This window comes from Nematolebias whitei, chromosome 20, assembly GCF_014905685.2.
Source record: "Nematolebias whitei isolate Nwh7 chromosome 20, NemWhi1, whole genome shotgun sequence".
NCBI lineage: Eukaryota > Metazoa > Chordata > Actinopteri > Cyprinodontiformes > Rivulidae > Nematolebias > Nematolebias whitei.
In genome coordinates this window covers 30,391,321-30,414,332 of record NC_056517.1, presented here as the reverse complement: position 1 = coordinate 30,414,332, position 23,012 = coordinate 30,391,321, and the positions used below count along the sequence as shown (strand labels likewise).

The 23,012-nt window shown below is 40.0% G+C and overlaps 2 protein-coding genes across 2 annotated transcripts; one reads left to right on the top strand and one right to left on the bottom strand.

Moving 5' to 3' along the window:
• Positions 1 to 736: 736 nt before the first annotated feature.
• Positions 737 to 13,284, bottom strand: LOC119426408 (centrosome and spindle pole-associated protein 1). The gene is made up of 27 exons (XM_037693972.1): positions 13,053 to 13,284; positions 11,709 to 11,806; positions 11,520 to 11,600; positions 11,217 to 11,318; positions 10,709 to 11,067; positions 10,554 to 10,631; positions 8,660 to 8,754; positions 8,467 to 8,563; positions 8,142 to 8,199; positions 7,767 to 8,074; positions 6,845 to 6,948; positions 6,554 to 6,632; positions 6,306 to 6,399; positions 6,067 to 6,214; positions 5,881 to 5,970; positions 5,700 to 5,770; positions 5,370 to 5,525; positions 5,151 to 5,285; positions 4,994 to 5,065; positions 4,853 to 4,913; positions 4,644 to 4,758; positions 3,717 to 3,826; positions 3,321 to 3,382; positions 2,064 to 2,127; positions 1,487 to 1,572; positions 1,308 to 1,422; positions 737 to 810 (listed from the first exon to the last, which is right to left on the bottom strand). The coding sequence occupies exons 1-27, from the start codon at positions 13,282 to 13,284 to the stop codon at positions 737 to 739; spliced, it is 3,144 nt and encodes a 1,047-aa protein (XP_037549900.1).
• Positions 13,285 to 14,533: 1,249 nt separating this feature from the next.
• On the top strand, positions 14,534 to 19,735 carry cops5 (COP9 signalosome subunit 5). The gene is made up of 8 exons (XM_037694261.1): positions 14,534 to 14,805; positions 14,973 to 15,207; positions 16,701 to 16,829; positions 17,236 to 17,301; positions 17,413 to 17,498; positions 17,591 to 17,702; positions 18,376 to 18,524; positions 19,492 to 19,735. Exons 1-8 carry the CDS (start codon positions 14,669 to 14,671, stop codon positions 19,580 to 19,582), a joined length of 1,005 nt encoding a protein of 334 aa, XP_037550189.1. The 5' UTR covers positions 14,534 to 14,668; the 3' UTR covers positions 19,583 to 19,735.
• Positions 19,736 to 23,012: the final 3,277 nt, after the last annotated feature.

Sequence of the window (23,012 nt, the reverse complement as noted above, 5' to 3'; positions counted from 1 at the left end):
CTGAAGGGTTAAATTATTCCATTTTATATATTTGTTCTTAGGTTTTTAACAGAGATCGAAAAGGCGAGAGCAAACTGAAGCTAGCTAGTCACTATTTTCTGTTTTCATGTGAGTTTAGTTTATCACGCTTGTGTACAAAATCAAAGGTTAATAATATATTTAATGTTTTTTTCTTGTTTGTTTTGTTTTTTGGGGGGACGCTTAAATGTATAGAGAAAATGACAAATGTCAGCTGTGCTTTAAGTATGAATGGGATGCATTCCTGCTCATGGATGTAGAAAACAACGTGTATATCATACAGCAATGTAAAGTTTTCTATGTTTCAAAAGATTATGTACAACTTTCTGTACAAAACATCATCTGGCATTCTAATCAGGTTCTAGGTCAATAAAGTTTTTGAACTTGGTTGATTTGAAATTAAGAATCCGTTATAAGTTTCATCTATTACACTCATGATCAGTCAGGACAACGTAACATTTTAACTTTTAATGTCTCCGGTGTCCGTTACAAGAAAACAGAAGGTTATGGTTCGCACCTTCCGTTACCGACCTTGTCTAATCAAACAGATTAGATGATGGAAAACTGTTTGCTAAAAGTTCATTGGGTGATTAAAATATAACGGGCGCGTTTTTGAACCGTGCCACATTCAGAGAAACGCCCGACCGAGACCAGCTCGTGGGACTGTACGACGTGACGCGTCAGCCAGAGAGGAGTAACCTGCAGCGTGTGGAGTGGTTTACATGTTCTGATGCTCCCGGGGGGTCCAGAGCTCTGTCGCAACAGTTCCCACAGAAACGGGTCTCTTCAGGCCTGAAAAGTAACAAGAGTTGTTTATCACGAATTTCTTAAACCAGTTAAAGCTAAACTTTATACTTTTAAAAAATTGGTTTTCTGTAGAAATGTGAACAATTAATATCGTATTTGTTGCAGATGTTATTTAAGTAGAATCTGAATCCTGTGGTTATTTCTAAGCTAATTGAAGCAGATAACTGTAGCCCGTCCAGCGCAGCCTGGAGAACATCTCTGCCTGAATAACGGTATGATGTGAAGCTCACAGCCATGTAAAGGGTTATAAAACGGATCTGTGTGATTTGTTGTGACATTCCAAGATCTTCACCCAGACTAGCCGTTAGCTCATCACTCCAGTTTGAATCAAACTGTTTCTCCAAACTGAGGTTGTTCAAAGAGCGGTCTGCAACAGGTAAGATACTTGTTCATAACCTTTCCACAAAGCACATTAAAAAATATCTGAACTATAACTCATAATTGTTTATTAGTGTGCAGATAACTGAACAGTTTCCTCTCACCTGTTCTGTCACTTTTTGAGTCTCGTCTCCTGTTGTCCGTTAATTTATGTGACCTCAGAAAACTGTTGCTTGGCAGATCATTTTGCTCCCTTTCATCCAGGAAATCTGCAACCGCCTGTTTTATAATGCAAACAAATCGGTTTCAAAAGTAATTTATAAAATATTTCTCAGGAGCATACCTGACGGACCTGTTTTCTCTGCGATGCTGTCCTTTCCCGTCTCTCTGAGGGCTGAGGTTCTCCCTGCTGGTCAACTTGCCCGTCACCTGCAACAAGAAGAAAAAAAATTGTCCATAAACCTGAAAATCATTTATAAAAACAGCTGCCTTTTAAACCTGGACTGACGTTAGTGAGATAAAATGTTACACGTAATCATCCTATAAACCTTTTCTGACCATTTAGTGAAGTGTGAAAGGAAAAGAATTACAGCCTCCTGTTTTATCCTTGGATTTATCTCCACTTCCTTCACTCGTAATGCTTGGCACTGTCCGGTCGACACCCTGCAGCTGACTTGTGCCCTGTGATCCCTGTCCTGCCACTATCTGCTTCATGCAGTGTTTATCTGGCACAGAGAAAACACACTCAACTGGAAACTAAGAGCAGCAAATCCAAAACTGTCATGTTTTATAGGAAAACCCACACTGGTGCTTTGGAAAAGGAAAAATTCTGGATGTGTTTTGTGTTGACGCGACGCGAGGACCGAAAAGCTAAGAAAAAGACGAGTCTTCACAAACAGATTCTGTTGAGCCCAGCTTACCAGTGAAAGCCTTCTCAAATGGCAGTGAGGCGTTTCTGGGGACGAAACACACAGGTTTCCTTCTCTGAAACACACACAGCAATACAAGGAACAATCTGAGCTGGAACCATTTAATTATAGGCTTTTAGATCAGTGACATAAAACATGATGTGATGAATACTTACAGTGGAATAATGTCTTGATTGATCATTTAAAACATCTACAGGAGAGGACGGAAAATCAGATGAAAATTATAGTAACTTGAAAAAAAGTCCTCTGTTTAAGAGTCTATTTTATGATGTTGGAAACCCAGACCTTTAATAAACTTGCAGTGTTGTGCTGGTTCCTACATTTTTATTCCTCAAAACTACGACTAAGCTCATATGTGGGAGTAATGAAGGTGCTTCATTTGTTACTGATGCTTTAGTGTCAGAAACAATAAGTTGAGTTTCTTTTCAACCAAAACAATAGCTTTCAATAAAAGTCGATCGATATAACTTTATTTTCCTTAACATGCCATAAAATGGAGATTTATCTTTGACATCTGGCTCATTAAAAAGAAAAAAAGTAAAAAATGTCATAAAATGTGTAAAAAGCTTTGCTAACCCAATAAAATTCTAAAATACGTACATGATACATTAAAAACATAAAACATCCCAGCAGACAATGGTTTGTCATGTGAGCTGTGTTTAAATAGGATAATTTAAGGACGCACAGCAGAGGGAACAAATTACTTTTTGTACCCATTTGTTTTGTTTTTTAACCAGAGGAACATCAGTCTTCTGCCAGATGGTACCAACCTGAATAATGGTTGCTGTGGATGAGTTGGCTCATTGTAAACCTGGATTTTTCTAGAACCTGACTGTACAGGTCTGTAAGTTTCATTTGTTGATGACCAATGACTTTACTACCTTGTTTGACCACTTGTTCCTGTCTCATGCTAGGACGTTCCCATACCATGAGACAATCTTAAAGGAAATAACACGTTCAACAGGTACACCAGTTGCAAAGTACTGGTAAATTTGCTAACATTAAAGCGCCAAAGCTTAGAAGGTGGAGACACTGTATGGCTTTTTATAAATATAGTCAGTGTTGGGCTGAAAGGTTAACTTATCAATTATTGTTCCGACGTATTTGAATTCAGTCACCTGCTCTACTTCCTGCCCTTTTATAATAGAAGGCCTAAATATAGATCTGGTGCTGGCTGCTCCTCATCTACCTCCCAGACAAAGTGCATTGGTTTTACAGACACTAAGGTCCAGAAAACTGTCATCAAACCAGGCAGAGAGCTGATATGAGCTGGAAGTAGGAGGGACTATTGGTGTCTTTCAGACCAGAAACTATAGGGCAATATCATCAGCATACTTAATTAATGTGAAGTCTTTGCTGTTATGTCGCAACGCTTTTGTGTATATAGAGAATAAAAGTAGTGATAGCACACAACCCTGTGGAACACCAGCGTTCAAAACCCTACAGTCAGATAGAGTGAAACCCCTATGGCAGTAGTGCAACATTGATGGATGCAAGCTGCCGTTAAAAACCAAAGAAGAAGAAGAAGAAGAGTGAAACCCCTTCAGTTTGTTCTGTATGGTCCCACAGCCTAATTTATTCATTGCACATCACTACTCTAAGAATAAATTATCCGATTCACAGCGCTACAGTCTGTTTCAGTACCTCCATTTTTAAGTTGATCGTTTTGTCTTTCAGCAATTGCAGAAGCAGGACTTCTAGTTAATGGATGAGCAGATTGTTTGTTTGCAGCTTCAAAGGCATTCGTTCTGGATCTTCTGTATGTGAGAAGAAAAAACAGAATCACTGAAATGTAAATAATAAAAATACCCTGACTATTACAAAGGTGTCTTCAAGATGCATAAAGGACTGAGCTTTCTGTTTAAGCACTTTGTTGTATCTGGAAAAAATATATAAAAATAAAGCCGGTTCAGAATTTTTTTTTTAAAGAATTACAGAAAATCCACAAATTCAAGTAGATACATGTGAAGCGTTTTGCCAAATGTGTGAATGCTGATTCAGCATTTACCTAAACAACTGAGCAATGCAGTTAATTTGAAACTGCAGCCACATTAAAAGATTTTCATTTGGTCAGATTGTTCCATTACTGAGGTGACAAGTCTTTAACCCAAACCAGAATGAAGTTTAGAGAAGAAAATTACTGGTTTGATCATTGCTGTGTCACTTTTTGCTGGTAGCAAACCAAAATAGTGTTTTTTGCTAAAACAGAAATCCTGTACATCCATCCATCCATCCATCCATTATCTTTTACCCACTTCTTCCAATTTGGGTCGCATTGGTCGCCGGTGCCCATGTCCAGCAATCACTGTGCGAGGGGCGGGGTACACCCTGGACGGGTCGCAAGTCCATCACAGGGACACATAGAGACAAACGAGACAAACAACCATTCACTCTTTCACTCACACCTAGGGACAATTTAGTTAGAAATCCTGTACATCTACTTTGTAGATGATAAATACAAAGTTCACATTTTGGAAATATGGCTAAACCTAAAAGGTTAAAGCTCCATAACACTGTATGTTACCCATGTACAGAACCCACCCGCCTCCTAACATGATGTCACTGGTGTACCTGCCCAGGTGAGGGGGATATGTGTCCGTCAGGCCCAGCTGCTCCACCTGTCTCTGCTCTTTCTTCAGATAATTACGGAGAGCTGAAAGCCCTTCAATCACTTCCCGCTGACCCTCTGAAGTACATTAGGAGGGATTGAAATCACAACATGTGTAAAAGTTGTAATGTTTTATGTACAAAATGCAGCCAGGCTTCTGAAACAATCTTACTTTGATGTGTTGGAATATGTCTGGGTGCAGGCTGGACATAAGGGGCCGACACGGAGCGCTCCTGTAGGAAGTTGTGAGCATTTTAGATCCACTGTATCACAACTGTGTGAAAATATGTGCATGCATAGAGAGCTGGCTCACAGAAGTTGGCTTTGATGCTGCCGGACTTTTATGTTTCTTCTGCAAAGTTGGAATAGGAGGAGATGGTTGTCTCTGCTCCCTCTACAAAAATAAAACAGAACATTTTTGACATAAATGTTCCAAAAATCTTAAGCTCCAACACTTTCCAGGTTTATACCTGAACAGTGAACTGTGAGGTGTTCTCCTCTCTTTCCTTGTCGCTCTGAGGTACCAGATGTTTTCTTTGTTTTGTGTTTTTAACCTCCTTTGCGTGCTGCACAAGGACTTCATGGACCCGTCGTTTCTTTTTGGCGTTGTCCAAGTGATGAAGGTAAATAAATAAAGGGGCAGCATGAAAAACAAGCAGGAAGGATGGAGAGCTCTTCCCTAAAGATATGAACTCCTTTACTTGAGCTTCTTTTTGTCGTCTCTGCTCCTCCTCGTACTGCTGCAGGATGCGAGCCCTCTCCTTCTTCAGCCGCTCCTCTTCTTGCTCCACTGCCATCCTTTGGCGCTCTTGCTCCTCTACACGCTTCCTCCTGTTTTCCTCTATCTGTTTAAACATCAGGATAATGATTTGAACAGTTATTTTCAAGTTTTGACCCAAAACATTATAATTTCATCACTTCTCAGCATAAGATGGCCTTAGTTTAAAACTCTGGCGTAAATGCTGGGTAATATTTGAGCAATAGATTTAGGATTTTGTGGTTGACTCCCCGAGACTCACTTGTTGTTTCAGCTCCTCTTTGTACCTGTCCTGAATGGGGGGCTGCTGTGGAGGAGGATCATGACTGGAACCTGTAAAAGACGTGGGACACTCTTCAGTAAAGCATCCAAAATGAGCATCCAACTGGAATATTGTAATTTCAGGGAACCAGTTTGCCTCAGTGTGAGAGAAAAAGCAGAACCTGAGAGCTGATGAGACAAAGGAGAACCAGCTCCACCTCTTGGACTGAACATTCTGTTTTGGTTGATTATGTGCATTTGCTTCAAATCGCCTGAAAATAGAGACGCATGTATGAAAAGATCACATTATTCAGTCATAATATATCTCGTTTTGTAAGTTTCGTTTAAATAAATAAAGTAGAACTTACTAACAAGGTTTCCATATTGGTCCTTAATTGGGGCACCTCCTCCACTTCTCCCCCAGGGGTCGTAGGTCATCATCTCAGCCTCTGACTTTGCATCAGATCGCTCCTTCTCCTCCTTTTCTCTTTGTTTACGCTCTTCTCTTTCTTGGATCTGGACAAAAAAGGACGCCACGATGTTTCAAACACTGACGTACCTCCTCAAACATCAGTGCTGTATGAAAACAATAAGTTCACCACTTCACCTGCTGTTTAAGTGCTTCTTGGTATCTCAGGATGCTCTCTCTCCTCTGCTGGGACAGGTTTGCATGAAGCCCTTCAGTAGCAAAGGGGGGGTCTCTAAAGTAAAAAAAAAAAAAGTGAGAAATAATGTGTTTGCTATGAGAGCCCTCTACTGGAGAAGAAAAGAAAGGTAATCTGACTTGCTCCTGGTGAAAAAACTTATAAATAACACAACAATTAATTGTACTAAGGAGGTGAAGGGGCCACTTACTCATAGGCTTTGACAGGAAGGGGCCAAAGAGGGGGGGTCTCAAAATTCCTGAACTGCTGAACTCCGCCGTGCAGATTATCTGATAAGTGAAGTTCAGCATCAGTAACACGCAATGGTTTACTAAATATTAGTCATCACTAAAGCATTTAAATAAACATTAGTTGCTGTCCTGAGGTAAAGGTAAATAATTTAGAGGTACTCCTGTTATTACGTCCTTGTTGTACCGCTTCATGATGCTCCCACCACTATACGTGACAGTCGGTACAGTGTTCTTAAGTATTAAAGCCTCACCCTGAACCTCTAATGGGTTCCTGGTGCTGTGGCAGTAAGGAGCTGAGTCATACGGAGGCTTGTTTGGGACCATAGGAGGTAAACGAGGAGCAACAGAAGTGATTCTGAAAGACAAAAATCAGTGTTGTTTATTTGATTTATGTATGAGAAAATTACCGTATTTTCCGGCATATAAGTCGCATCAATTTAAAAAAGCATCATGAAGAGGAAAAAATATATATAAGTCGCATTCATTATGCGTCATCGCTGACTCATCGCGTTTATTACGCATTTATTGAATGGTCAAAACAGCTTCACTTCACCTGGGCGGCGAAACGCCATCCAGCCAGCCAACCAACCAACCATCCATCCAGCCAACCAACCATCCATCCATCCATCCATCCATCCATCCATCCATCCATCCATCCATTGCGGCCGGAGCCGCTAGCTCTCCAGTGTTCCTCCTCCTGCACCAGCAGAGTGAAGCAAGCAGGCACAGGAGGACTTGCTGTTGTAGTTCTTAGAACTTTAACAAGATTAACACTTAAAAACACTGTTTTGATTGCTTGACATTATAGCGAAGGTGTGTCTTAGTTTAACTTTTCTTTAATAAATGCACTTTAATGGTCAAAACAGCTTAATTTCGCCTGGGCGGCATGGCGCCATCCATCCATCCATCCAACCATCCATTCATCCATCGTGGCCAGAGCTGTGAGCTCTCCAACATTCCTACGCCTGCACCAGCTGAGTGAAGCGACCGTGCACGAGAGGACTCGCTGTTGCAGTTCTTCAAAATTTAAAGCGTCAGACAAAAAACTGTGTTAAGAATATGGGGTAAAAACATATACAAGCCACTTTGGCATATTTAAGTTGCAGGACTAATCTATGCAAAAAAAAACCAGTGACTTATACGCTGGAAAATACGGTAAGTATTTACCGGTACCTTGGAAGGGCCACTTCTCCTGGAGTTCTTGTGATGTTATTGTGATAATCCTCATGGATGAAGTCAAAGGGTGAAGCATCTTGTTCTAATCTCATCCCAGGACCAGGCATAGTCCTCCCTGGTAGCTGGCTGAGCGTTGTGTTAATGTCTGTCAAAGAATTCCCTCGAAGAGCTCTGTATTGTGTGTTCTCATCTCTAGGCCTTGGATTAGGATCCATCCCTATGGTCTCCAGGTCTATCCCAGACTTGTGAGGAGCATCCTGTCTCAAATGCTGATTTGCCATCCTGAGCTGCTTTATTCGATCGGGCTGGAAGAGAAGATGCGTCGTGTCGGCAAATTAAAATTCCATTTCTTTAAATTGATTTTTTTGTTACCTCTTTTTCAGGATCTGTGGCTCCAGTTGCTGCAACTTTTAGCTCAAGTTTCTTCTCTCTGGAAACAAAAGGTTGATGTGACTCGTCTCATGTTGACACTCAGCTGCAACAACTATCTTTAGGTTGTTTCACTCATTTTTTTGTTCTCACTTTATCTTTTTAAGGTTGTGATTATACTCTGGACAGGTCATCATTCTGTCACAGGGCTAGCATAGAGCTAAATGGAACAAACAACCCTATCAACTCACAGCTAAGCTGGATTTTGAATCCCCACTTAACCTAAAACGGCTGTAAAAATGATCATCTAAGTAAATAAATAACCTACTTTAGTTTGTTTCCCTGTTGTTCAGCAATTTGTTTAAGCAATTCCTGCCTGTACTGTTCCTTCTTCATTTGAATTTTTGTCTGGTCTTCTGTTCCTCCTGTTAAAAAAAAAAGGTACAATACACGTGTGGGCATCTGCTTTTCTAAAGCAAGATTTAACTATGTACAATTTGACAAGTAAATAAGCATTTTACCAATCATGAGCCCCGTTGCAGACTCAGTCTTGTCTTTGCTGGTAACTGGTGAAGATGTTGCAGCGATCCTCATGCTGTCTGGGATTTGTTTACTGCTGCACAAAGAGAGACACGTTAACAGGAAGCATGCATTAAATAGTGCAGCATCAGTGCAGTTCGCCTCTGAGCCACGCCCAGCTACCATTCAACATCACACATCTAACAACCAGCCTGCAGAGCAACCTGCACTCAACTCAGAGGCAACAATAAAACCTTCTGCTTAATCAATATAGCCTGGAGCTGGGACAAAGCCGCACATGGTGACAGATCACCGACAGTAAATTATCTTAACGGCCTGAAACTGTAACGAGGAAATTTAAACAGCAGGTCTGAGAAGTGCTGAAAAGCAATATCTGAGGACAGAAGCAGTAACTAGAGAAATTGCATTTCCTGCGAAAATGCAGTGTGAATGTTCATTGCAGAAGAACTTGCTGAAAAACAGCTGAATTTAGCTAAAAGCATGCTGAAATGTAGCTGAAATGGAAGAACAAGCCCAAGTTAGCAGGAGAAACAAGAAGGAGCACATATTTTCAGAATTAGGTTTAAATAAGCAGAAGTGAGCACAAAAATGCTGAAATTTGCAAAAAAATAAAAGCTGAAGAGTGCTGAAAAGACAGGAAAAAGCTTAAACTACAAGAAGGAAGTGGAAGGAGCTGAAATGAGTTACAAAATGTGGAATAAGCTGAAAAAGTTTAGAACAAAACAGCTAAAAGTAGCTTAAATAGCAGAAAAAGCTTAAACTAACAGCAAAAGCTGAAAGGAGCATATAAGCTAAAATTAGTATAAAAAGTTAATTAGGCTGAAAGAAGCAGAAATTACCACAAAAAAAACTTTGAATTTATCTGAAAACAGCTGATTAGCTTAAAAAAAAGCTAAAAAGGTAGCTAAAAATGTAGAACAAGCAGAAGAAAGCAGAAAGAACCTATTTGCTGAAAGAAGCAGAAATGAGTACAACAAAGTGGAAACTATCTGAAAAAGCTGAAATTAGCACACGCAAGAAGCCTGCTGAAAAGTAGCTAAAAAGCAGAAAGAAGCTTAAATAACCAAAAGGAAATGGAGAGAGCATATTTTTACTGAATTAGGCTGGAAAATGTTGAAATGCGTGTAAAAATTGTGGAATTAGCTGAAAAAGCTAAAATTTGCATAAAAACGGCTAAATAGTACAGCTGAAATAGCAGAATAACTTGAAAATTGCATAAATAAGCTGAAAGCATCAGAAAGAAGCTAGAAGAAGCACAAAAATGTTGTATTAGCAAAAAGAATCTGAAAGGATCACTAAACAGCTGAAAAAACAACTGAAAGTAGCTGAAAAAGGTTTAAATTTGCACAAGGAAGCTGAAAGAAACTGAAGCAGAACAAAATGTGAAAAGAGCAGTAAAAGGCTGTAAACAGATCTAAAGATTTGAAGGAAGTAAAATGAGCTCAAATCATTTTATAGGAGAACATAAGTGGCAGAAAAGGCTAAATATTTCAAAAAGCTAAAGTTGCACCAATACCAAAAGTCATAACACCCTTTTCCTGAACGAGCTGAAGGTTTTGATATATGATTTGCTGAAATAGCACAAAAATTGTGGAACGAGAAAGATGCCGAAAAACGTACGGAAGAAAAATGGATCACGATAGTGTGAAGGTTTCATAAACATTCACACAACTAGACTTGACATTGTGTTATGGTTAGCGTGTTGGCACATTTAGCTGTGCTGATTCTGAACATTTGTTGGGTTTTCTTGAATTAACTTTAAGCAATTACATTCAGGAAGAGTTAACCAGGGAACCGGTAAACCACTGTGAAGCTGTTGTCTGATTGTTTTAGCCTTATGATACAAACTTAAATTACAAAATGGATTCTCCTTACTCTGACTCCAAGACCCCATCCTTGTTGTTCTGATCAGAAAGAACAGAGCCCTCCATCTCTTTCATGTCCTCAACAGTCCTGCCATTTAAAAAAAAGACAGGAAAACTCAACAATAAAACTACAAAACCTACACATTTTAGTCCTAAATACCACACCTGTCCAATCTGCTTTTTTGTGATCTCCTCTTCTTGTGATATTGAGGCTCATGGGTGTCTCTGTCTGGCCTCCTCCTACGTCTGAAATCAAAGTCCTCCTCTTCGTCTGTGCAAAGCTCCTCCTCAGAGCTGTAAAGCTCTCTTGGTTTATGGATTTGCCATCTCCTTCGCCTGGGAGGATCAAGGATCCTGGTGTTTTTTTCAGTGTCCCCTGCTTCAGTCAGAGTGGCAGCATCTCTCCTGAATGCAGGGCAATCCTTGTGAGGAGGAGGAGGGGTGTTTGTTTGGGTATTGAGGATGGGAAGAGGCGGACACTGAGAAGTCAGGTTCACAACATCTGATGCTTGGAAGTGTTCCAGCTGAAAATTATAACGTGGAATAAATATTCAGCATTGGAGGGACTGATAGTACTACGACAGCTTTGCATCCTTTTTATTTTGTCCTGTTGTCTTTAAAAATGCAAACCGCATTTTTGTTATCTGAGAAATTTATTATTTTTTTATTTGACCTTAGAGGTGACCGGAGACGTTCCCCTCTTTAACCCTCGTTTCTGAGCCTGCTCCTGGAGAAAGAGGTTGTACTCTTTATTCCTCTCTTCTCTTAGTCTTTCCTGTGGCACAAACAAATGAAAACACAATTAATGAAGCAAGAGTTGAAAAGCAAACACAATCACTTGACTCAAGACTTCTATAACGATTAAAACAGTACATTATTTACAGTAAAACATTACAGTTCAGTTTCTGCTGTTTGTTAACCTGTTTGTTCTGCCACAGTCAGGGACAAACAGCAACACACTAACAATGATGCACACCTTTATTGATGCTCTCTCAGTGATAGGCAAGGAAAGACCTTGGTGATGTGAATGAGATTCATGAGGTTTTACATTAATTTTCTGTGGAAAAATACATGAAAATGTGTCAGTGCATGAAAGCAGCTTAATTATCACTGTGAATGAAAACACATTTTAAGCCTTATTGAACTTTTAGGTACATTACAAAACCTTGGCAGCGCCATCTTTGTAGTCCAGCTGCAGCTCCTGCAAAAGTTTGTGCTTCTTTTTCTCATAGTCCCTTCCCAGCTGTAAAATTAAACCCAAACCTGAAAAAAAAACAGATCATATCACACCAGTGGTTTCAAGAAACGCTTTGATTCTATAAATAAATGTTGCAGAAACACATGAGTAAAGCAGAAAAGATTGCTAAAAGGCTTTTAACAAAGAGCCCCATGCTAATATCTTTATCCATTTATAACCACTTTTCTTATCTTTTTGTCACAGTTAATACTAAATATGCTATTACTAATTATCTGTAAAGATTGCGTGACCCTAACTTTGACAACCCATTGACATATTTGACACAGAGACACCACAAGAATGCAACCAGGAAGTTGTCAAACTTGAGCATTGTTATTGTCTAGATTATTGGAGCCATTTTGGAGGACCAATGTTTAACACATCCTTGATTTAAACAAAAAATATACACAAAAAACGACTGATTTATTCGTTGCTCAAAGTGATTTCGTAGCCTAGCTTGTTTACTTACCCTGTCCTTCGTGCACAACAGCTGTGTCGCACTTCAAAGTTGGCAAATTTAAAGTTTCAGCGACGTTTCTCGCAAAACTTCCCATCTTTTTAACCGCATCTCGGCATACTGTGAACACGACTTACTGGCGGATTTCCAACTCGGCTGTAATTGTGAATATGGAGGAAAAAAACAGCATTTATATAAATGTTATCCGTAGATAAAGAAAGCTCAACCGAAGCTCAGTGCGGAGAGCGTCGTTGCCAGGGGCAACCATGACTCGAAAGCTCGTCCTGGGAGGTTAGCTAACGCTGCTAACATGTAAACAAAGATCTAATGTTTGCTCACAGTGAACAGACAATATTCCTGACAATTACATCCACGCATTTTGGTTCTGTCCACCTGTTCAGAGGTTTTGGTGCCGGATATGTGAAGCCTTATCAAAGAGTCTGAGATGTAATATTCCACTCTCTCCGTCAGTTTGCTTATTGGGCCACTTAGATGATGTCACCTTGGAGACAAAGTCAATTCACATGATTTTTACTGCTTTATGTATAGCAAAAATAAAAAAACTATACTCAAATAAAAATACTCCTAGTATTAAACAGTATAAAGTCTTGAGACAGCCTGTACCTCCACATCAGACCAGTCTCTCTGGGCTTCTTTGATTGGCTCCAACCTGTAGTGGAGGTGGGTGAACACCTTTGATTTCGTCCTGAGGGGCATTGTTGTTGATATGGGGGGGTATCGGGGCTGGGGGGCATGGGGGGGGAGGTTGTGGGCCCTCGACTGGGGAGGTGGCTTTGGTGGTTCTGGGCGTTGACCTCTGTTGGCTGCATGCAGGCCTCTGGGTGGTCTGTACCAGTGGGCGCAGGTTACTGGCCTGGTGGCCTGGCTGCTCCTGGGTGGGGTTGGGGCGGGCTCGGGGTTCTGGGGGAGTGTTGCTCCCGGACTGGGGTCCCGGCTTGACCCGGGGATCTCGGGTCTTGGCGGGTATGTTGTTGGAGTCTTGGGGTGGTGCATGCGCCGGCCCTGGCCTGGGGGCTCTTGGTGCATTGGTGGGCTTTGGGTCGCTGGCTCCGGTTCTGGTCGGTCCTCAGGGCTATGTGCCGATCCGTGGCCTGGGTCCCTGGTGGTGCCGCAGCCTCCTGCTCATGGATGGATGTACTGGAGCCTCCCTCCCCTGGTAGGTCTCAGAGAATGGGGGTGCCTATTGGGGTCAGTGGGGGAGCTGACCCCCTGGGAGGGCATTGCAACCTCAGTTCTTCTTCCCCATCCCGACATCTACCTCCGCCCACTCCATCACACCACCACTCAAACAGGGCCTTGGGGTTCAGGTCCACTACTGAGCTGCGGGGAGGATCCTCCATCTCCGTGGTTCGTGGCGAACTGGGCCCCAATTTTATTAAACAACCTAGACACTCACATATAACATTCTCATGACACATGCATATACAGGGGCTGGAGTGGGCACACGGTGGCATATAGGGGGTGGGATGTGTAGTCATTCTCACCTCCAGGACCTGTGCCCACTCTCATATGTAGCATGTAGACATTTAGGGTTCTGTCCATTTAGCTCCTTTCTTTCTTATTCAGACACTCAAAGCACTTTACAATCTGTGTCCTTATTTACCCATTCATACATCACTCCACTAGATCCAGCTAATTGAACAAATCATTCTAAAGAGACTAATCAGATCTTTCGATCACATTCATACACCAATGGGACACACATCGGCGGCAATGAGGGGTTCGGTGACTGCTGGTGTATTCGAACCCCCAACTCTTGCATTGGAGGACGACTACTCTAACCACTCAGCCACAGCCGCCAATATATGTGGATATATTCTCCACTGTAAATAATAAACACTGTTCACTTTTCAAAAAAAAAAAAAAAAGGATTCGTAATTAAACTTAAAGTTATTATAAAAGATAAGCATTCAGTTTTGTCTAGACCTGTGAAGACTTAAAAGCTCAAGTTTAAATTTCAATAAAAGTGTAAATAAAGCCCTGAAATTAAATGTGAAATATATAAGATGTGCCTGAATTTCAAAAGATCGCCGCTAGATGGCAGTGCTTCCCAACAGCGACCTGTAGTTAGCGGGCGAAACCATTTGTTAGAGGGGTGATTGTAAATTTAAAAATAAACAATAGATGTACCAAAAGTATTTTTAGCGGAATAAAATCAGTATATTTAATTAAAATCATATTTTAAAAGAAAACATATCCCTTTTTTTGTTGAAATGACAGCGTTTCCGATTAAGTTCTAATACACGGGGCCTCCATCTTGTGTGTTAGTATCGTTCACTGTCATGGCTTCCTGAGCTGGTAGATGTTCGTCCTCGACAGTCTTCTCAGATATATCACATTTCCTCGTGTATTTGAGTATAAATTAGGGCGTTTGACGACACTTTTGTTACTGTAGTTCAAATAGTTCATCATGGCGGGCAGCAGCACGGCTCAGAAAACATGGGAGCTCTCCAACAGAATGCAGGAAGTTCAGAGCATCGATGAAATTTACAAATATGACAAGAAGCAACAACAAGAAATCCTCGCTGCGAAGCCATGGACGAAGGAGTAGGTTTAAAAGAGAATTGTAGTTTTTAATCTACTAGATAGCATGCGTTTGTTTAGCTTTTTATGCTGTATAGATTACTGTTTATTTAAAGCTGTGCTCGTGTTTGGTTACATAAAAAATGCTCAAGACGTGTGATTTTTTTGTTTTTTGTTTTTGTCCCTCTCAGCCACCACTACTTCAAATACTGCAAAATCTCAGCTCTGGCCCTGTTGAAGATGGTGATGCACGCCAGGTCCGGTGGAAACCTGGAGGTGATGGGTCTCATGCTGGGGAAGGTGGATGGGGAGACCATGATCATTATGGACAGCTTTGCTTTGCCAGTGGAGGGGACAGAGACCAGAGTCAATGCCCAGGCTGCAGCTTATGAATACATGGCTGCCTACATTGAAAATGCCAAACAGGTAGGACCTCACAAAAGGACCTAACTATACACACAAGTTGTGTTAAGACCCTCCTGCTGGCCTTGAGTCGAAATAACCCCTGAGGCAACTCAGTTTAGACAGCAGGAGGGTTAAAAAGCTGTGCCCTTTCTGTGACTAGTGTTATTTCTTGAATTATATTTATGAAGTTCAAGTCAATTTTATTGTCATATCTGGTACATGAGGTGGAACGAAATTATGTACACAGGGTCTCAGTTATACCCAAAATCTAGCAAAGTATAAATTATAAAAAGAAACCGTAAATAAAGATCTATATGCTAAACAAACACCAAACAGTTCCCTAGAGATCTAAGATATACGCTAAACACTAATGATGTAAAGCAATACGGCGTAACAACAGCAGCCCGAATTTATGCAAACCAGTTCCACCTATGCAAAAATAAACGCGTACGTAAGTAGGAAATAAAAACACTTTATAATAAAGTGTTGTAAAGCACCAGATACCTTTTTATTTGCTGAACAGCAGCACCCATCGCCGTCACTGATTTAACTGGTTGAGAGTTTTAAAGCATCGTGTTGCAGGAAAACCTTAATGCAGCACCTCAGTACTCCAGAGAAAACATGCACGTTAGATTAATTGGTCTAAATTGTCCCTAGGTGTGAGTGAGTGTGAATGGTTGTCTGTGTCCTTGTGGTGGACTGGAGACCTGTCCAAGGTGTCCCCTCGCTTCTCACACAGCGACCGCTGGAGATGAGCACCAACTCCCCTGCACCCTGGAATAGATAAGGGGGTTAAAGAAAATAGATGGATGAATGTTGCAGGAGAAAACGTTGCATGCTGTATGCACATCATTTGGAAGTTGTTTTAGGAGTTTAGCTTTTAATAATTTTCCCTACATAAAGCAAAGTGTTTGAGTCTCAATACGGCAACCACTGTGTGTTAAACATAACATTTTACATGACTCGACGCTGATTCTCTGTCAGAGTTGGTGATGAATGCAGGCGAGTGAATCTTTAATTCTTTTACTTATTTCTAAAAGCAACACTTTTTTTTAGATTCTTTGTTTCATTGACTGAATTAGACAAACTGATATTTTTTGTAGCTACCGTAGTTCTATTATTTGATATTGAAATCATGGACTGTGAGTTCATGTTAACAAAACATTACAAATGTTGATGGCTTTTTGAAAGTGATAGAAAATTTGTAGGATTTTTATGTTGTTTTGTTCTTTCCAAGATAAATTACTTGCTGGAGTGGTAAACTATATAGCCTGAAATCTTGTACGAAACTAATTGTAAATTTGCTGACATTTATTTTATAATCTGTCGGGCAGTTAAAAAAAAAAATCTTCAATTTTTGTCTTTTTTTCTAAGAATATAAGACCTAATCATAATAGAAAAGTTTGTATATTTTTCTTCCTCTAGAAATAACAATTAAATGCCAGGGATCTACACTGAAAGCGATAATTTTAATATAATCGTTTTTACAGATTTAAATGTTTTTCATCCCTTAGGTTGGCCGGCTGGAGAATGCGATTGGCTGGTACCACAGTCACCCTGGCTACGGGTGCTGGCTCTCAGGCATCGATGTCAGCACTCAAATGCTCAACCAGCAGTTTCAGGAACCCTTTGTTGCTGTTGTGGTAAGACAGGAAATACATATTTTCATTTTTTTTTTTTTAAGTGAAGTGTTTTGTCTTCTGTGACTCCTAATTGTTCTGTAAAAAAGCTAAGCATGAATGTGAGTAATTCTTATATTTCTTTATAAAAATAAACAATGTAGATTTAACTGAGAAGATTATTGATGTATGAGTTGTAGCTTTCTGCGCTGTACAGATTATTATTTTGCTGTGGCAAACATATCTGCTATTTACACTTCATTTGGTACAGCGGTACTTAAATGCCAGGGGCGTCACATAATTAAGTGTGTGTGTTCAACGTACTGACAGTGCTGGCAAAAGGCTCCTGGTGGCCAGATTTGAGTAGTCCCTGAGGACTGTACGACCCCTGACTCTGTTGTCCTGTTCTACTGTATCACGCTTCCCACAGATCGACCCCACTCGGACTATTTCTGCAGGGAAAGTCAACCTTGGTGCCTTTAGAACCTACCCCAAGGTAGAGGAGCTGATACCAGTTTTCTTTTAAGTGCTATAAAAAAATCAAAGCAGTCATTGACTGTTTTGTAAATTAATGTGAGAAGTTTAAAAAAAAAAACTGCATTTTCAGGGTTACAAACCTCCAGACGAGGGCCCGTCAGAATACCAGACGATCCCTCTGAACAAGATAGAAGATTTTGGTGTACATTGTAAACAGTGAGTAACTTTTCGTGGTATATTAAAGGATGTGTTAACTATTTGATTCCACCGTGGTAGCTCGCTTTTTTTAAAAAAAAATTTATTTTCAGGTATTACGCCTTGGAGGTAACCTACTTCAAGTCTTCCCTTGATAGAAAACTCCTGGAGCTCCTCTGGAATAAATACTGGGTTAATACCTTAAGTTCCTCGAGCCTCCTGACGGTATGTAAACAACCACAAAAATCAAAATGTTCGCTAATTGTTTGGCATTTTGATTTATGGATAATTATTACACTATAACTCATTTAGACATGTGGTCTCCAGCTTGTGATGTTGTGATTTATTGCCGCGTATTAGCCAAGCCTCCCTGTTTATTGGTTTTAGTAATAAGCTTTATGTGAACTTTTTTAACAAAGGCGAGTAGGAAAGCTGGCCGCGAGTCCGGTGATCCAAGCCTCCCTTTCTCCTGCAGTTCTTTCTGTATTTTGAGCATTCCTTAAATGGATTCGCGTTGTGCTCGTTGAAGTTTAAACAGACATCGGGTTTTTACAAACGGTAAGCTCGTTGGCGTTCTGGATGAAGATGAATTGACTAAATGTCAAGAACGAGCTGCTCCCGGGGTGACGGGCTTTGTCAGTCGCTACGCTGTCACCCCTGTCAGGCCCCCCCCCCCTCCCCCATGACATTGTGTCTTAATTACCTTTTCCTCTGTAAACACAACCTCACCTTAAGCAAACGTTTCACCGACTTTCAGTCATTCACTACAACTCTCAAAGTGTCCAGTGACAGATTTGTTGCGTTCTGCAAAAAAAGAGAGAACGATCTGTGAATCTGTTCTCTTACTTTTGTTGACAAGTTGTTCATAAAGTTGTGTTTGTGTGTGCTGGATGATCAGAACTCGGATTACACTACGGGCCAGGTGTTTGACCTGTCGGAGAAGCTGGAGCAGTCCGAGGCGCAGCTCGGCAGAGGCAGCTTCATGCTCGGCTTGGACACGCACGACAGGAAGTCCGAGGACAAACTGGCCAAAGCAACACGAGACAGGTAGATTTCTTCTTCTTCTTCTTTTTTTAGGGGGAAAGAAATATTCGAGTTTTCAGGTTAGAATTAAACAGGAACTACATTTATTTAATCTTATGTGGCATCCTCTCTGACAAGAAGGTTAAAATGACAGAAAGTCTTCTAAAGTCGTGGTTGATCACATTTAATTTTGTCAGGTGTTTTTACTGTGCGACATAAAAATAGTCTGAAATAACCAAAGTTTTATTTTAATAACGTCTTAAAGGTGCTTATTGTAAAATATGAAATCACACTTAAAATTTGTTATATTTTATAGTAAGTGGTGCCGTTTGAAAGAGTTTGCTCCAGCAGTTTTCCAGATATTTCAGAATACGCAATTTGGAAATGCAGGTATGCACTCCATGTAAATAAAACACATTTATCTGATTACTCAGCAAGTCTGGGCATAAATACAGAACATTATGTCAAAATTGCTGGACTTCTTGATCCCAAGGGGCTTTTGTGTGCATCGTTCTCAGTCACCTCAGCATATATTTCTTTTTTTTATACAAGCTGGGCTTATTATCATATAACTTGTTCTTTTCAACCAGGCGTTATTTATTAGTGTAGTTGGAAAACTGCTGGAGCAAATTATGCTCGATGCTTGAGCAATTTTCAAATCTCTGCGTTTCTACTAGATTCAATTAATATACTTTATTTAAATTAATGTTATTGGCAAAAGTCAGTCAATTTTTCTAACAATTCACTACGTATTTTTTGTCTCAATTGTTGTGTTTTCATCCAAAGTATTTTCTTTTTTTCTAAACCATTCTGTTATTCTAAAATAACATTTTATTTTTACGCCACAAAAGTCTCCTAAAAACAATTTCATAATTAATTGCTCGTGTGGAACTACCAGTACCAGTACAGATATTTTATTTCTTTATGATTTATCTGGTTTTGTGCGGTTAATATTTATCACTTTTTTTATTTTATTTTTTATTAATTTTAGCTGCAAGACGACGATCGAGGCAATCCATGGTCTGATGTCTCAAGTCATTAAGGACAAACTCTTCAATCAGATCAACACATCTTCTAATTAAAGCTGAGCCACAAGGCAATGTGGGTTTTCACCTGGAAATTATTTTTTGAGCATGCATTTGGATGGTTCACAGGTATACGTAGCGTTCTCGTTGAAGTTATTATACATCTTTTTTTTTTTGTCTTAGGAATGTCTGAGGATGCAAAAAATAAAATGTAAAACCCACAATGCCTGAGTACTTCATACGCATTTAAAATGACAATATATTGGTTTTATTTTACTATAATGCACATTTAATGGATTATTGTGGCTATTACTCTGATAATACTTAGTCCTAAATGTATATGTTTTGTATACATGTCTGTTTTAATGTTACTATTGTAATACACCTTTACTCACATAATTTAAATACCCCGTGGTCACGTTGAGCTCCTAACCAAGCCACTGACGTGTGTCACCGCATTACATAATGGAACAACAAACTCGAGCTTCTGCACAGGCTCAGGGGGGGACCGACCGCCGCGTGTGGGACGTCTCTGCGGAGTCACTCCCTGCGCTGCTTGGCTCCGAGGTTTAGACGCGTCGACGTAACGGCTCGGCAGGTTGTGGTGAGGCGGTGATGCAGCGCAGAGACAGAAGCTGCGGACACAGGAGTCCATTCACCCAACGCGCCTGCTCTCCATCGAAACAGACACCAAGTCTGCGTTGTTTTTTTTATTTTACCTTTACCTGACAGCTGTTTCGGCCTGGGTTTGTGGCGTGTCTTGTTTTATGGCATTGTAATGGCTAAATGTATATTTTTGTGTCATGCACTGCAGGGGAGAGAATCCCAGTGGGACTGTGGGGATGCCTGCTTTTTCTCACACACACGAGCTCTGGCACTACTTTTTATAATGGTTTTCTTTTGCTATTATTTCAAACGTCCTCAAAACGGAGGATTTTCAATATATTGATTTAGAAAGAAGAAACGTACAAGTGTTTTCACACGTTCTGCTGAAAATAAGCTTTTGTCAGTTTGGGCTCTTGCAGTGCTGAGGAAGTAATTAAAAATATGTGCAGCTAGAATGGTTTTACTTAAGGCTGGTCTTTCATGATGATTTTAAATTTGTGGAAACGTATTGGACTCGTTAAACGTAAATATTGTGATTATCACCAGATGGAGATTTTTATGCACGTCTTAAGTTGTAATAAGAAAATACATGTCAGTTCTAATCGAGTTAAATTGTGGATAACCAAAAATGCATTACCAGTATTTTCTATTTTGATTCTTAAAAGCTCTTCGTCCCCACCTTGGATATGTGTTATTAACACATAAGAGTCAAATTGCTCAGCTTACAGCTACATTTAGTGTGGGACTTTGAGAAATATAAAAAAAAATATCTAGGTTCAACACTTCAAATCCACCATGATCTTCAGCGTAAGTGGAGGCACGTCCCTCCCTTCAGGAAACTGGGGTCGTGGCACAATTTATATTAACAATTCCAGGGTCAGTGGAAGTGGAAAATTCGTGACTTGGTATGTTCTCTTGAAAGATAATCTCTGTAATGTGGAAAAACATCTCGACAGCAAAGAGATTGTGTATGATTAGTACAAAAATCAAAGATCTCCCTCGTATCTTTCTGCTTTACGTCTAAGGAGACAGCTCTTGAACAGGGTTCTTCAAGCTTTCTGAAGGTCTTTCATCAAAGTGTTGCTTTGGCCTTTGGCTGCCTATTTATTCATCTTTACAGGAACGTTTGTTTTCTATATTTTTTTGTTGAGCCAGTCACCTCTAACCTAATGAGCCTAAACTAAAGGGATGAATCAGTGTTGTGCTGACACAACCCTAATTTAGAAAATATTTTGTTTTAGATTAGGTCATTTATAATTTACAGCATGATAAAAAAAAACTATTTTTAGCTGAATTAAAAATGAAAAAAGTATTTTTTTTTTTTTAGCAAAGTCTTTTTATTGAGTTTTTTTTTTTTTAACACATACACACAAAAGAGAAAAGTAAGAAAAAAGAACATAGAACAAAATCCCCTACCACAAATATAAATGTCTTCAACAGGCATTGACATGTTTTTAACATATAACACAAAAGGCTGCCAGGTGTCCCAAAATCTTTTAACAGAACCTTTCAGGGTATATATTTTTTTCCAGATGAATATGATACATGGTTTCTCTTATCCAGTGTTCATATGCCGGGGTGTGGGTCTTTCCATCTGCACAAAACAAGTATCCTGATCAGAAGAGCACCAAAGACAATCACATCCTTCTCATACTTGCTGAAGGACGTAACCACAGGGGCCCACCCCAAACGGTGAGCTGAACAGTGATGGGTGTACAGTTTTTCCACATATTCCAGAGAAGATGTCAAAAATAGATTGCCAATAGGTCCACAGTTTGGGACAGGTCCAGAATGTATGCAGGAGTGTAGCTGGAGTTTGTTTACAGTGGTTACATGCAGGGTCCAAGTTGGTTTTAATCTTTGACAACTTGTCTTTGGACCAGTACAGCCGGTTGTATATATATATGAATGTTTCTGTTCAGTGCCCTGAGATGACTTATGTTGTTATATACTGTAAATAAATTGAATTGAATTAAAACACAAGGGAGTTTGGGTTTTTTGAGATTCTGGCGAGTGGTGGCAGAGAGAAGGTGGGCTTGTGATCAGAAGGTCACCGTGTCAACTCCCTGGACCGACAACATAAAAATATGGGTGGGAAAGGTGAAACACCCACACCTGCTTCCACCCTCATTTGCCCCACTCTGGACCCTTAACCCCCACTGTCTGCTCCCCCCAGCGCCCTAGATACTGTAACTCTCTGCTCCACACAAAGGGCTGTGGGAGCTCAGTGGTCTGTGGTTGTGTCAGGAAGGGCATCTGGCATAAAAACAATTGCCATGTTGTCATGCGAGTTAGTTCGCTGTGGCGACCCCTGAAGAAGGAAGCAGCTGAAAGAAGACAAAACTAATTAAAACTCAACATTCAAATACAAGTAATTTGCTGTAGTTTGATTTTTATTTTGTAGTTGGGCCTGACACTTTCTTTGCCCTCCACTTGTCCACTTTGTTCTTTTTTTGCACACACTGCATAATATTGTCTTGAACTGGCCAGGAAATGAAGAAAGAAACAAAGACACATCTTTAAAAGGACCTTCAGGTAGCATTGAGAACTACTGAACAAGATCACTTCAAAGTATACAAAAAAATATAACTCCTTGGAAGCAAAATGTGAAATTGTGATGGTTTTGCATAGTGCAGTACATTTTTCTAAAAAAAAAAAAAAAAAAGATTTCATTAACCTATAAAATATAGTAATTCTAAAATATGTTTGTGTGTGTTTAAAAAAAATCTATTTAAAAAATTGTTTGCATTTACTTTGGGTTATGCATAATAACGTTTTTCAAATCTGTGTAACACTTATTTATAAATGTTTGTCTGGTTATATATATATAAATATGTGTGTGTGTGTGTGTGTGTGTGTGTGTGTGTGTGTGTGTGTGTGT

Coding starts and splice junctions, on each gene's coding strand:
- cops5 (XM_037694261.1), top strand. CDS start 14,669: ATGGCGGGCAGCAGCACGGCTCAGAAAACATGGGAGCTCTCCAACAGA. Junction 16,830..17,235: donor AACCCTTTGTTGCTGTTGTG/GTAAGACAGGAA, acceptor CGCTTCCCACAG/ATCGACCCCACTCGGACTAT. Junction 17,499..17,590: donor TTTGGTGTACATTGTAAACA/GTGAGTAACTTT, acceptor ATTTATTTTCAG/GTATTACGCCTTGGAGGTAA.
- LOC119426408 (XM_037693972.1), bottom strand. CDS start 13,284: ATGCACCAAGAGCCCCCAGGCCAGGGCCGGCGCATGCACCACCCCAAG. Junction 10,632..10,708: donor CAAAAAAGCAGATTGGACAG/GTGTGGTATTTA, acceptor TTTAAATGGCAG/GACTGTTGAGGACATGAAAG. Junction 1,573..2,063: donor ATTTGAGAAGGCTTTCACTG/GTAAGCTGGGCT, acceptor TTCTTGTTGCAG/GTGACGGGCAAGTTGACCAG.